Source organism: Plectropomus leopardus, chromosome 6 (genome assembly GCF_008729295.1).
Source record: "Plectropomus leopardus isolate mb chromosome 6, YSFRI_Pleo_2.0, whole genome shotgun sequence".
NCBI lineage: Eukaryota > Metazoa > Chordata > Actinopteri > Perciformes > Serranidae > Plectropomus > Plectropomus leopardus.
Genome location: NC_056468.1, coordinates 17,381,157 through 17,394,786, shown reverse-complemented (window position 1 = coordinate 17,394,786; position 13,630 = coordinate 17,381,157). Strand labels below are relative to the sequence as shown.

The 13,630-nt window shown below is 41.0% G+C and overlaps 1 protein-coding gene across 1 annotated transcript; it reads right to left on the bottom strand.

The window, feature by feature from the left end:
• Positions 1-560: 560 nt before the first annotated feature.
• slc14a2 (solute carrier family 14 member 2) lies at positions 561-5,801 on the bottom strand. The gene is made up of 10 exons (XM_042488644.1): positions 5,730-5,801; positions 5,312-5,377; positions 5,028-5,211; positions 4,215-4,404; positions 3,750-3,878; positions 2,666-2,858; positions 2,096-2,243; positions 1,496-1,630; positions 1,269-1,318; positions 561-1,175 (listed from the first exon to the last, which is right to left on the bottom strand). Exons 1-10 carry the CDS (start codon positions 5,751-5,753, stop codon positions 759-761), a joined length of 1,536 nt encoding a protein of 511 aa, XP_042344578.1. The 5' UTR covers positions 5,754-5,801; the 3' UTR covers positions 561-758.
• Positions 5,802-13,630: the final 7,829 nt, after the last annotated feature.

Genomic DNA, 13,630 nt, shown 5'->3' with positions numbered 1-13,630 from the left:
GGCATTTTCAGGATTTTAGGACATTTAAAGGATTTTAGGATGTTTCTAGGATTTTTGTAAGTTTTAGGATTCTGTGGTGTTTTCAGGATCCTAGGACATTTCTAGGATTTTAGAGCACAATGAACAGATGTTCCAGATGTCAATCTCATTTATACATTATTATATCTTGGCCAAAACTAAATTTAAATCCACGTTAGTCTTTTTGATCTGTGTGTTTGATCTGCGCTTAAAAAAGACAGTTCTTTGCATTTCTCCCTGTGATTGAGCGTGTGTGTTTTACAGCCAACAAACAACAATATCTCAAGGACTTATGGTGATTTGTAATGTTTATTCCTCTGTCCTTCTCATGTTAGAGAAATGACTGTATCTTATATCTAAATGATAAATAACAAATGTTTCTCAGACAAGTGGAATATCGTATCATACCAACAAAGATGAATTGCCATTATTTCATATTCTGTTAATTGAGTACTTTTAGATAACACCATACAAACAAACATGGACTAGATTTGTAATTAGAAAATATTTTATTTGAAAAATATAAACATTTTATATATAAACAAAGTTTTATAGAGAAAATAAATGCTATATGTCATCAAATTTATCCAGTGAAACATCATCTGGAATCAAAAAAATATGCCAGCACATGTTTTTTCACCAAAAATACAAATTTAAAATACAGATATTTACAGATACATTTATTTACATTTTCACACGTCACATATCCTCTCTTTCTCTTTTTCTGCAGAAATGCAGTGTTAAGCATTTTCACCGAGAGTGACTTCGGTTAGTTGGTTGTGTCTGACTTCTTCCTCAGCCCCCGGCTGTTCTACTCCAGGTATCTGGTCAACATGTGTCTCGCTGTTTTCATCCTCTGATTCCTCAGGTGCTGCTCTCCCTTCTTCCATCCTTTCAAGCTCTAGCCTCAGTTGCTCTTTCTCATTCAGTATCACCTCTTCTTCGATGGCTTTCTGCTTCTCCTCACTCTCTTTCTTCTCTTTCTCAGCCTTCTCCTTTTTCTCCTGCTTCTTCAGCTTCCAGTAGAAGCACAGGTTTTTCTCGGGGTAGGTGACTTTGGCCAGCGGCAGCTTGAAGATCCTGTTGGTCCCCGTGGTTATGAGGAGGAAAGTGAGGGCGGACAGACAGAAAGGCCAAGTGCAGGCTGGCAGACCAAACTGTAGATGAAAAACACATCATGTTGCTGTTAATATCTTCTGTTTATTATGAGCTGATTTGTTTTTAAGGAGTGAGTAAAAATGTCTACTTACTGTGGACATGACGTTGGCAATGGCTGAGCCGAGGTATGCACAGAAAAAAGCTGCAGAGGAGAAGATGAGAGATACCGTGAGACTCTCTACGTGCATGCTGTGAGGAGCGTGATCATAGATTACAAATATCTGCCAATGATGCACGTGGTTACATGTCATGTCACCATCCTGTCTGGATTAGATTCCTTCTTGTAGATAGTATTTTTATCTTCTGAGTGTCTACTCACCACATGTGATGGCCAGCAGGTGCACCTGCCAGGTGAGAGCGTAAAACATTCCTCCGATGGCGATGCAGGCTAACACGCAGTTGTATCCCCAGAGGCCAAAGTAAATGTCTCCAAAAGGTGCTGCCAGAGCCAAGCCTGCAAAACGTTAAATCACAGCCATCAAGGAAGTGCCAACCCAGAGGAATATCTTAGTCTGTTCTTTATCTCATCATAAATAAGTAATCTTCTTATTTGGAAATGCTAAATTCTGATCTGTTCCTTCTGAAGCCCTGCTAATGAGAAATAAGGAGCAAAAGAATATATCAGCACAGGTTCTTTTGCTGTGCTCATGGACTTCTCTAAAATAAGAAAGGTCTGAGAGCAGATAAAATACAGAAAGTCGATTTTTGAATTTGATCACTGAGACAGATTCCTGAAATTGTTCAGGCTAATTTACAGGCCAGCCAATTTTTCTTTTGGATCTTACTGTTATCTCAAGAGTGGATTGTTTCAGACAAATAAAGGTCAGTGCAGTGAGAGAGAAAGAAGTACATTTTAAGATCTTAAATAAGGATTGGGCTGAGACAAGAGGTCTCAAAAAAGTGCTTCAGGTCCTCTCACCTGAAACCATGCCCACGGCAGATCCCAGCACAGCATGAGCGCAGGTGATAGGTGAGGAGATGAAGAGTGAGATGATAAAGATTCCTCCTGTCCAAGGGTTGTCACAGCCGTAGACTTGGCCTATCCCCACAGGCACCGACATGAACAGCTAAAGAGGCAGAGGCAGACACAGAGAGGTCACTTAGCTAGAGATCCACAACATGATTTACAACACATTGGTGTTTGCATTCATATTGTTTTTTTATGAGTTCCTGTTTGGGTGTGTAGAGACTGTGATTGATGGTCATTTCCATCACTCTCCTATCAGCTTTGAACTGCAGAACTTATACATATGCACTTATGTAATATCGAAATTTACACAGCACAATGCTCCTACAGAAAGAGTCAGTCAGATACCATGCAGGGAACATCTTAACAATGAGCTGATGAATCGGTGACATCTAAATAACATAACTTTAAAATGTACAAAGGCTAAAGCATTTGACCTCAAAGTGCTGTGTTGACACTGAGTGTACCAGCCTGCAAAGAGGTGTGTTATGTAACGTACATAAATCTTTGCCTCTCACTGACCTTGGCGACGTCGATTTCAGCCCAGGTGATGTTGGGCAGCTCAGAGCGAGGCTGTATGAGGACTTGAGGGAAGTGGTGGTTAAAGTGTCCGGTGGCGACCATGTGGAGACACACCAGAATGTTGAAGGGCAGGGTGAACACCGGCAGATCCCAGCGACTGTTAATAGATGCCAAGGCACTGGACACAACTGGGCTGAAACACAGGGATACAATATCATCATTGTTAGATTTTTGTCCACAATTAATTCGCACAATAATTGAAGTATATTTATTTCAGTGTCTGCTTATATCTAACTCATCTTCATAGTTGCTTCTGCACATTTTGAGCACAACAGTGATACTCTCTCTATGTTCTCTCCCTTTTAAATTAATACTTAACTCATAAAATGATCATTTGTTCATCAGTAACTCACATCGTGTTACCTGCAAGGACAGTGTGAGCGCTTAAACTTCTCAGTGATTTCCAATAGCAAAGCTTGAATGCACACACTTGCTCAGGTATGCTACTTTTATGCATTAGTATTTTGAATAGTAACGTCTTAACAAGAAAGCATGTCTTTAGATAGTATTAAGGATATGACTGGATAAGTGAGACTCCGATTACACTGCATGAGTTGTGTGATAGTCTGTAAACGGATGTTTTGATGTAATTTTGCCGCTATTAAACTAGGCTCCCTTTTTCTGCAGTTCATTAAGAATTTTTCCCATTTTTGGATTCTGCATTCAACACGGATGCATGCAGGAAAAACAAATTCAGTGTAACACAGGATGAATATTTGATATACGGTCATTTAGAGGGTCAGGAATTCCTTTAACCTACATAAGTAAATCATTGCTTTGCTTTAGCGCTGACTGGATCAGCAATGATTAACTGAGCTAATGAATCCTGGATCCAGAGGCAAAAACAAAATTACTGAGCTGTGACCTCATGACATGTACATGGTCATACTGCAGTAAACTGATCATTTTTGACATGTTACATGTCATGTTTTGGTTAATTTATGTACTTTCTTACATCTACCCCTCATTTCTTATGATCTGAATCCACTGGATCATTTTACCATTAGTCAGACTAGTTTCTTACCACATCATGGACATGAAGATGTTGGGCAGCAGGAGGTACCAGTACCAGTCTCCTGCGTTGGAGAACACAGCCATCAGCAGACCTACCAGGATGCCATTGTAACCATACAGCCCTGCAGCTATTGCCCCCCTGGATGGAAAATGAATCAAAGAATTAATGTTTGCTTAGATAACACAATGCAAAATCATCCTACATTATCATTTCACCCTCTACTAGCAAAAGGAAATTATCATCCAGTTATGTTTATATTTTCGCATCATGTTCGATGTCAGTACACATTATGCCAGTCTATTATTGCTGTGATTGATGGTGAGTCCACAGATATTTTGGGATTTGTGAAAGTGTGAGTGGAGGTACAGTGGACTGTAAATGAGTGTTAAGTCATATCCAACTTTCTTTATACACAGTAGGAGTGAGCTGAGCTAATTAGGTGAATTATTAACTGCAGTATAAGTTGGTTCAAACCTGCTCTGTTGCAGAATGAGGGCAGAAATGGTTGCAAAGAGTGTGCCCACAAAGCCGTTGAGAGCCCACCAGTAGTTCTGCAGGATGAGGCCAGCGAAAATAATGAGTCCGCTCAGAGGGTTGTTGACAAACATCACCTGAGCAGCTCCGCGCAAAACCCAGTCCAGCAACTGCAGCAAGAAAAACTGTTCTGCAAAATTCCAGAGAGAGAGCAGACAGAGAGCGTTGGCAGAATTTCTATTTCTGTTTCCGACAATGAATTTTCTCAGGCTCTGAGATTAGTAATGACAGCAGGTACACCTGTGTCATACATGATTGCCAAAGGTCATGTAATGCTTTCTGTTATGTGAACAACAGGTTCTTCTACCAAAACCAATTAATTGCACTTCACAGGGAACATGAGACACATTGTTGGCCTCATGAATCTCGATAACCTGAAAAGCAGCTGTTCCTGTCATATGCGTGTAGTGACACATGTGTTTTTATGACAAATACCACACATTACATACTTATTTGTCAGTTGCCAATTATTTAAATCCACTCTTCTGTCACGCCCCACCTATGCCAGTCACTTAAGTGAGAGTGGATTAACTGATGTACTGATTGTCAGTAATTTGGCAGCGATATTATGCAACCAACCCGAGTAGTGGAGGGATTGAATAAATGTCACCCAAGGGTACAGTGGTTATAAGCATCACGTTATTATAATATCCTGCAATTTTCTAGGAATGTCATCATTAGTAAACTACTGCTGCTCTGCCTCGGTGTGGGCCAGGAGAGTTGTTTTTCTTTAAGCAATTAGTTTTGACTCACTTTCCATCCATTTTCCAAACACCTCCATGTCTCCAGCAAAGTAGGAGACTCCCTTGAGGAAGCGAGCCCTGGCCCTCTTCAGTTTTGAGGGCCCGGGCTGCACAGGGTCCTTCTCCTTCTTGTCCTCATGGGAGCTGTCGTGCTCAGACGGCAGCTCAGCGTGCGCCATCAGGGGCTGGAGCTCCTGCAGCCACAGTTACAGTAAGAAATGAATCAGAGAAATTCACTCCAAGGACTTTTTGAAGCTTGTCCACATGCACGCAACATCTAACTGCATGACTTACGGTGAAGGAAGCGGCAGGAGAGGAGGCGGCAGCTGAAGTGGAGCAACTGATATTCCTCTGAATATCCTGAGGAAATTAGGAAAGGCGTCACTCTGCAGCACATTAAGACTTTGACCCAGTGATGCAGATACATTAGTGTAAATTATTTTATAATTATTTTATAAGTAAAGAAATGTTAACTTTTGCTTTACTCACAGAACATTATACTTTACCCATGGTGCTAACTATGGTCAGGGATTTAATTTGATTTATAATAAATCATCCATTAAAATCAGGAAACGATATACTGAATAATACCTTGTACCTATAATCTTCTTTAAATATTAGTTCATTTGATCAAACAGGCGAACATACAGTCACATTTTACTGTCCAGCTGGAATTCAGAGACTTTGACCAGTGGTCAACAAGTGCTCCTACCTTTGTGTGGTGTGATCCAGGCATATGTCCCAGAATAGACACCGGTTACATGAGTTGCCAGCTTCTCTGGAGCTGTACTACAGAGACTTCCACCAAAGACTTTTATAGTGACAACCACAGAGAAAACCCCGCCTCCTCCCCTCAATCTCTGCAGGAATCATTGCCACTGTGCAGTGACAGTCTCTGACACACCCATGTCTCTTGACACAAACACAGTTGATGTCCTCTCTCCCACATTGACAGGCAGAAATTATGTGGAAATGTGGTCAGGTGAGGTGATGTTTTTCTCTCTGCAGTTTCAGTGCATCTGTCACCTGCACTTGACCCCTCTCCAACATGGCCAACAGGTCACATGCTGACCCAAAAGATATCAGTGTTACTGCCAGAGTCTGCGGTGAACGTCTCATGCCAGACCTCACTGACATCTGTGGTTGAGGACGAACTGAGAGGGGAGCAACACAGATATTACAGCTTAAAGTTGTCAGGTCACAGAGAGTATTACAGCAAATGTGTGTGTGTGGGTGTGCGTGTGTGTGTGTGTGGGTGTGGGTGTGGGTGTGGGTGTGGGTGTGGGTGTGTGGTGTGTGTGTGTGTGTGTGTGTGTGTGTGTGTGGTGTGGGGGGTGGGGGGTGGTGGTGTGTGTGTGTGTTGGGGGGGGGGTGTAATAATGACATTTTACCTGTTCTGAATAGTCAAATTTGCAGCAAAGTTTTGCCGACTGGACACAATTGGAAATTGGGGACACTGGGAAATTGTCCTCAACTCTACAACTACAGTACAGTGAATAATTTTAGTATCCGTGACCTGGTGTTATGCATGCTGGCTCAGTGGAGCTGATGTTATTGTTATTGCACCTGTGCTTTTCCAAAAAGTCAAAATGTCTACTGTGAAAGAGGCAAGATTCCTGTTATTTATAAAGAAAAATGTCTGTTGAAACTTCCTCCTTTATAAACAAACATAACATAAAATCTCATGCACTAATCTTGAAAGAAGTTTATTAGAAACCAGAAATACAAGTAATTAATATTAGAAAAAAAATGTTTTCTGATTGTTCAAGTTTTAGATTGATATCATAAATATTGACACAATCAAGACAGTCATGCTTGAAATATAGAGGGCGCTTTATAAAAAAAAAAAACATATATTCACCAAGGTTACTGTCTTTGCAGTAACATTCAGACAATAGGATTTGTGTTGGACACACGGCTTGCACCTGCGCTTTTTCACAAAAGCAAATAAACTGTACGGTGAAATGTAGTATATGTCAAGAATGACGTCTGCACATGTTTTAAGACCACATTGATTTTGGTAGAGGCCATATGTAGCTCTTTGACACCCTGAGCTCTGTTGTTGTCCTGCCATGAGGGATTTAGTGTGTCTTCACTATTTCATCTGTTATAGAGAAGCACTAAGAAGCAAATGTTTCTCCAAAGCCAGAGAGAAATCACTCTACACTGAAGGATGTCAGGTCAGATTCTTCACTCAGGATAGTAACACAAACAAACATACATCATACTGTCATCTGCAACTTCTGGCTTTACACGAATACAGTGATTTACAGGCTTATTTCTGTGGAGGTGTATTAGTACCAGGCAAAAGTACAGAATGTTAAAAATGAAGCTGAAATGTCGAGAATAAAGTCAACTCTTTTGGTTCATTCATAATTGTGTCTTCTGACACAACATGTCTTCTCTGTATTGCCTGCAGGTGTAACCATCCATGCACTTGCTTTTGTTTTTTCAAGTTTGCTTGGTTTCTACTTTTTTCATCACAATATCCTCAAAGTTGTAATACATACTACCTCTCTGTGGTCAGGTGCTGATTTCCTTCTTACTAAAACTGATTTTGAAGTACAATTTTGCAAATTCATCTACACAAGGCATTTTGTAGAGGCAGCCGTATGTTATTGATGTATGTTATTTATTATTTCAAAAGATGGACTTCATTTTAAATGTTAAAATCTTATCTTTTTTCTTATAATGCATTTTTTTGCACAAATTATATTTATGCCTTATATTTCAGATCCTCTACGTAAGTAAAAGTACCTATTCAATTCAATTCAGTACCAAGTGTACATAAAGTAGCAAAAGTAAAAATACTCCCTGTGACTTATGGTATTTTTCAGTCATATTATTAGATTAACAATAATGATCAATGTGTGTGTAAGCAGCATTTTACTGTCGAAGCTGTTTTTTGGGGGGGTCAGAACCCCTCTGAAATCAAGAATAATATATAATTTTATCTCTTTGGGCCTCCAACAGTTATTGAAATAAAACCGTCTTAGGAGTCTAGAAAGAAAATGTTTCTTTGGTGGAACTGCTAACAACTCAAAGACGTCTGTAAATATGGTTTATTCTGTTGCACTAAACTGTCATCGTCACATGATATCAAAGTCACATTATCATAAACAGCAGACACACGCATGCAGATGGATAATGCGAGCGCAGAGGGGTATGTTTGTTCCTTTGGCATTTATTTGGTCGTTAAACACAATTACAGTAGAGTTACAGAGCTGATGAGTGGCATTGATTGCTGCTGCAGACATCTCGTCATCACTGAAGAAGGAAAAGGAGTAGCCTGAGATTTCCAACCATTTCTTCAAACTCATTAAATGAGGAATGAAGAACAAACAAAATCCTGAATCCTGAAATATGTGAAATGTTGTGAAGTATACATGGCGGTGCCTTTTATTTTGGATAAATGTTGCTCCATTTTAATGCTTTTTAAACAGTGAGCTCTTAAAATTTTCTCAAAGGATGTGATAAAAAGCTGTTAATGGTGTTTATGGCAACATTTGAGTAGCAGTATCATGTCATCATGTTCACCAGGAGAGACTTAACCTGTAGTCCAGTGAATGAATGGACCAGCTCTTCAACCTTTACTGTTTTATTGATCTGCCTGTTTTCCTGAAAACAGTTGGCAGAAGTTCAAAGGTGACACACCAGTCACACGGCAGTTTCAGCTCAGCTGGTTCGTACGTGTTTTAGGACAACGCCTTAGACTTTTATCGAAGGTCATGAGACCTAAAAACATTAAAAACGTGTTAACATGCAGAGTTAGGTTGTGTTAACTTCGACTATAAGTGATGGCTCGTCTTCAGTGCTTGTAGTTAACTTTGTCATGATGATTCACTGATTATGTTGTAATGATAATACTGTGGTTGTGTAAGAATTTGACAAATGATACCGCCCTATGTCAAGGTGGTTTTGGTGAAGGTTAGAAACACTAGAGGGAGATGAATGGATGAATGATGTATGGAAGGATATAAGGTACTGTTTTTGCTTTTCCATATAATGGTAACAATAAAAAAAGCGCACTTCTTCGGTTTTTCCGGTGGGACTGAAGAGGTTAATGCAGTCCCTGTAAGTTACACTGTTATTTATTTGTGGAAAGCAGTGTCACCTGCTGCATGCTAGAATAGGCTCATATGCTGATTCCTCTCAGATGGGGCTTAAATGAGAGAGGCAGGTATAGTAACAAAGTATTGCACATACAATTATTAATTTATTCATTGTATAATGTAAACCAAAATGAGCATTTTGTGATGTGGATTAGGCGCAAACTGCGATTCTGTAGCGTTTATAGCATCGTAGTATGATCAGCATTCTGGTGTAAGGTAGCCCTGAAGTATCCTCCCCTGTGTTCAGCCCACAGACTGTATATAAAGATGGATGATGCGTCCCCACTTATCTCCACTATGCAAAAGTGGAGCCAAAAATATCAGGGAGACGTTCGCGGCCATTTTGGGCTTCTGACATCATCTGGAGCAAGAGCCTGCATAGTAGTGATCTCTACACCTGTTCAACCAATCACGAGCAGTGCCCGTGATTGCGAGCACACCAACTGGCTCACACAGCTGTCAGTCATGCATTCAAATCCCCCTTTTAAAGCATGAAATAACTAATTAAAACCAAACTTAGCAGAAAAACAAACACTTGAACAAACATCCGGGTGATGGGAACTTACTGAAATTTTTCGGAAAAATGTATTTGACGTTTACTTTGAGTTGTTAATTTGGCCCAGATCCTATCCGCTAATATGGAGGGGGCGGGATTTATGACCTACATTGCGGTGGCTCAAAGTAGCAGTTGCTTGTTTCCTTTAACCGAAAAGGCCTCTACTGGAAAGGAGTCGGAAGAGGACTGAGTGTTCAATTGTTATGTCATGTTGTTATGGGTTTTTTACATTACAATCAGGGCCCGCTGTATATATATGTATATTCTCCTGGTAAAATGTATGTGGGATGCCAACCTGTCCTGTAGGGGTCACTGTTGTGTCATGTGTGTCAATCCAGGTCGGAGCCATCATTCATTGACAGGTGTTGTTAAACGGAGGAGCACACTGCAATGCCGGGATGTGCCGGGCCGACGGGCTAGATTTGGTCCACGAGCTGTAAATTGAATATCACTGCTTCACTGCTATGACTGCTGATTTGAATGAGTGCAGGAAACCCATGTATGCACCAGGAGGGCTTTTAGTGTTAAGAGTCAATACAGGGACAACATGGAACTAACAGGAACATGTGGTCTGAACTATCACAGGCTACAAAAGGAAACTCAGCAGTGCTGAGGTAATGTCTGCATCTCTCCCAGATGAACTGAACCCCCTCTGTGCACACTGGGAGAACAACTCCTTAGCTGGGAAAGAACGAAAGGCCCCGTACCCCTGCTCACTACCCACTAATAACAGATGTGTGCAGATCCTTTCAAAGGATTCATCCCCACGCAAGGCAGCTAGACCTGATGGAAATTTGAGGCAAGCTCTTAAAGTATGTGTAGATCAACTGGCAGATGTCTACAAAGATATTTTCAATAAGACCATGTACTGACCACAGCATAGTAGCACTCACATCCATTGCATTATAAAGTGTTACTATTATAAAAATATATAATTAATATATGTTTATTTTACAGCGTTACTTCTTCTGCACCATGTTATGTCTGTTATTCCCATTTTTTACTTGCACAATTTTCTTTTTACACATATTTAATAAGCATTTTTGGAGGTGTAAGACTTTCATTGCCTATTTCCATTGCTTCTCTGTAACTCCACATGACAACAAGGAACTTGAAACATGAAACTTAACAGGTTGGATCGTGTTTATTAATTTATGACATGTCAACCTTGTGTGACATAGTATGGTTCAAATAGCTCTACATGAGTGTTATGTAACTGTAACTGGACTAACATAACCTGAGTTATGTAATTGTGCATAGATATTTTGGAAAACGCCAGGAATTGTTGTGTTAAACAGCCACTTGAGCATCAGCGGCCTGAGGAAGAGTAGTTTGACAGTGACATCTAGTGGAAAGATAAGAAATTACATATCAACCGTTTCTTTCTCACAATAGGAATCACCTTTATCGGCAAAGTGTACACATACAGAGTGGAAGAGTGTTGCATGGCAACCAGAGGGTCGTACGTTCAAGTCCCCATCCAGATCAATTATGGTGTGTGTACTAGTAACTTAAGAGGTCCTCCTGAGCACTGTCGAGGTGCCCTTGAGCAAGGCACAGAACCCCCAACTGCTCAGGGTGCCTGTCCATGAGCAGCCCCCTCACTCTGACATCTCTTTATTTAATGCATGTATAGGTCCTGTTTTTTGCATGTGTGTATCTTCAAGCCTTCTTCATCTTCCTCTTCTTCGCTCTCCCTAACGGCCGTGGCCCCCTAGCAGGACCATGTGCCATGCCACAACATAAAAGCTGCTCTGAAGTGACTCTTGATGCCAGATCCCATTCTGATAAGTACTTTTGGGAAGTATCCCGAGGTTGACTCCTCGAGCTCTTTGTCACATCACTTTGGTAATTTCTGAGCAGTTTTTATGGTGTGTCATGGCACAGTGTGTTAGGGTGGGGGTGCATGTCAAGTGGCAAGTGTCCCGTAGAAAGCCAAACAAAAGTTTTCCAGTAGAACATTGCACAAAGTCATTCACCTCACCTGTCAGTGGTTTTAATGTCGTGGCTGATCAGTTTAAATGCTGATGGATGAGTATGGACTGACTAAATGATTATGTACAGCGTGTGCAAGTCATGTTTATATTCTATAAATATGACTTGCAGGATTTATATTGACAGTGACAGATGATTTGTACAGTAAATAATCTGTAATAGTCTATAATGGTAGCAGTAGTGTTTCAAGGTTACTGACAGGCTGATGTAACTGTTCATCAGAGTGAAGGCCTGTGGATAGAAACTTTTTTTGTATCTGGTTGTTTTGGCGCACAGCACCTCCCGGAGGGGAGAAGTTAGAACAGTTCGGCACCAGTCTCCCCTCTCCTCCACGATCACTTGACCTGTCGACCTCGCAGGATCAAACCAACATATTCCTCTGAATCCATTCGTCTTTAAGCAGCTTCTTCACTGCAGACTGAGAGGGTTTTCTTGTAGATATTACACAAACTCTTGCAAAATCAAACTAATCAGACCAAGCTGCACGCAGGATCAGACACTTCTGCCCTTACATCTACAGAAACAGATCTGACGAGATTAGAAAAGGCAGCAATTCAGTGTTTTCATGCAGCTTGCCCTCATGCACACACAAAAAGTATGAGGCTACAAAGTGTGCCCCTATGTATGTGTTTGTTTCTGTCTGAGTGTGTGTGTGTGTGTGTGTGTGTGTGTGTGTGTGTGTGTGTTGGGTGGTGGGTGGTGGGTGGTGAAGGGGGCTCTCCAGCCTCTGCCAGAGTCTATGGAACCTGATACTTGATGACTCCCCATCACAAGAATGTGAGTTTCCTTCTCTCGGAGCATCTGGCCCGACGCCCGGCCACATCTCCATCTGTGTGTTTGTGTGTGTGTGAGAGAGAGAGTGTGTTACTTGTTACTATTTGCCCCTTTTTCAGAATGAGCGGCCTCTTTCAGCACAGTGAGGCATTCTTTGTGTGATGGTTGTCTGATTTGTTTTCTTTGTCCTCTGCTAACGTGCTGTCACTGTCATTTGCAACTTCCTGTCTGGAGAAAAAGGTCACATTTCCAGACTCTGAGACACAGGGGTCTCAATACAGCGGACAGAAAGTTTTCTACAAGTTTCTAGGACAATTTTGGATTATATGTAAAAAAAATCTCCTTGCTCAAGTTTTTTCATTGTCTCCCTAAACAGAGGGATAACAGATCACACTCACACCTATGAATATAATGTTTCTGCTGCCCTCCAGTGGCTTTAACGTCCCACCTTGCCTCAGTGATGTAGAAGTGTACATCAGGGTGTCTCTGTGCAGTGTGACATCACTGCTGGGTGTGGTCACAACAGATTAGAAACTGTCAACCAGAGAAAAGAAAGTGGAGCGCTGCTTTTCAATCTGGTTAGTTACTCGTAGGTTTCGTTTCGACAATTGAGGACCAGTGTGTAAGAGGGATATATTGGCAGAAATGATAATAATAGTAATGGTAATAATAATATAATCAGTATGTCTTGTTTAGTTTTTAATCACCTGAAAATAAGACCAGTTTTGTTCAGCTAACCTTAGAATGAGCCCTTTATATCTACACAGGGAGCAGGTCCCTGGTTTATGGAGACTGTCATGTTGCACTGCCGTGTTTACAGTAGCCCAGAGCAGTCAAACCAAACTCTGGCCCCAGATACAGCCATTCTTGTTTTCACCGCAGCCACCACACTAAGCAGTCCAACTGTTTGTAACGTCAAAGTGCTTTTTTAAGTATTTCTAGTGGTTGGAATCACCTGATCTGTTTGTTTTTGACCTTTGTGGATAATTTGGTTTCAGGTGAAAACCTCTTGACGTCTGGATCTAAAGTTATTGGAGAAAAAAAGGAGACTTCACACAAGTATGTGTTGGACCAGCCACTAGCAGCAACATGCCAAAGTGTGTAGGAAATACATGGATTTCTAAGATGAAGCTGCTATATCCGGTCTTTATAGCTGTTTTAATCGCCTGATTTTTG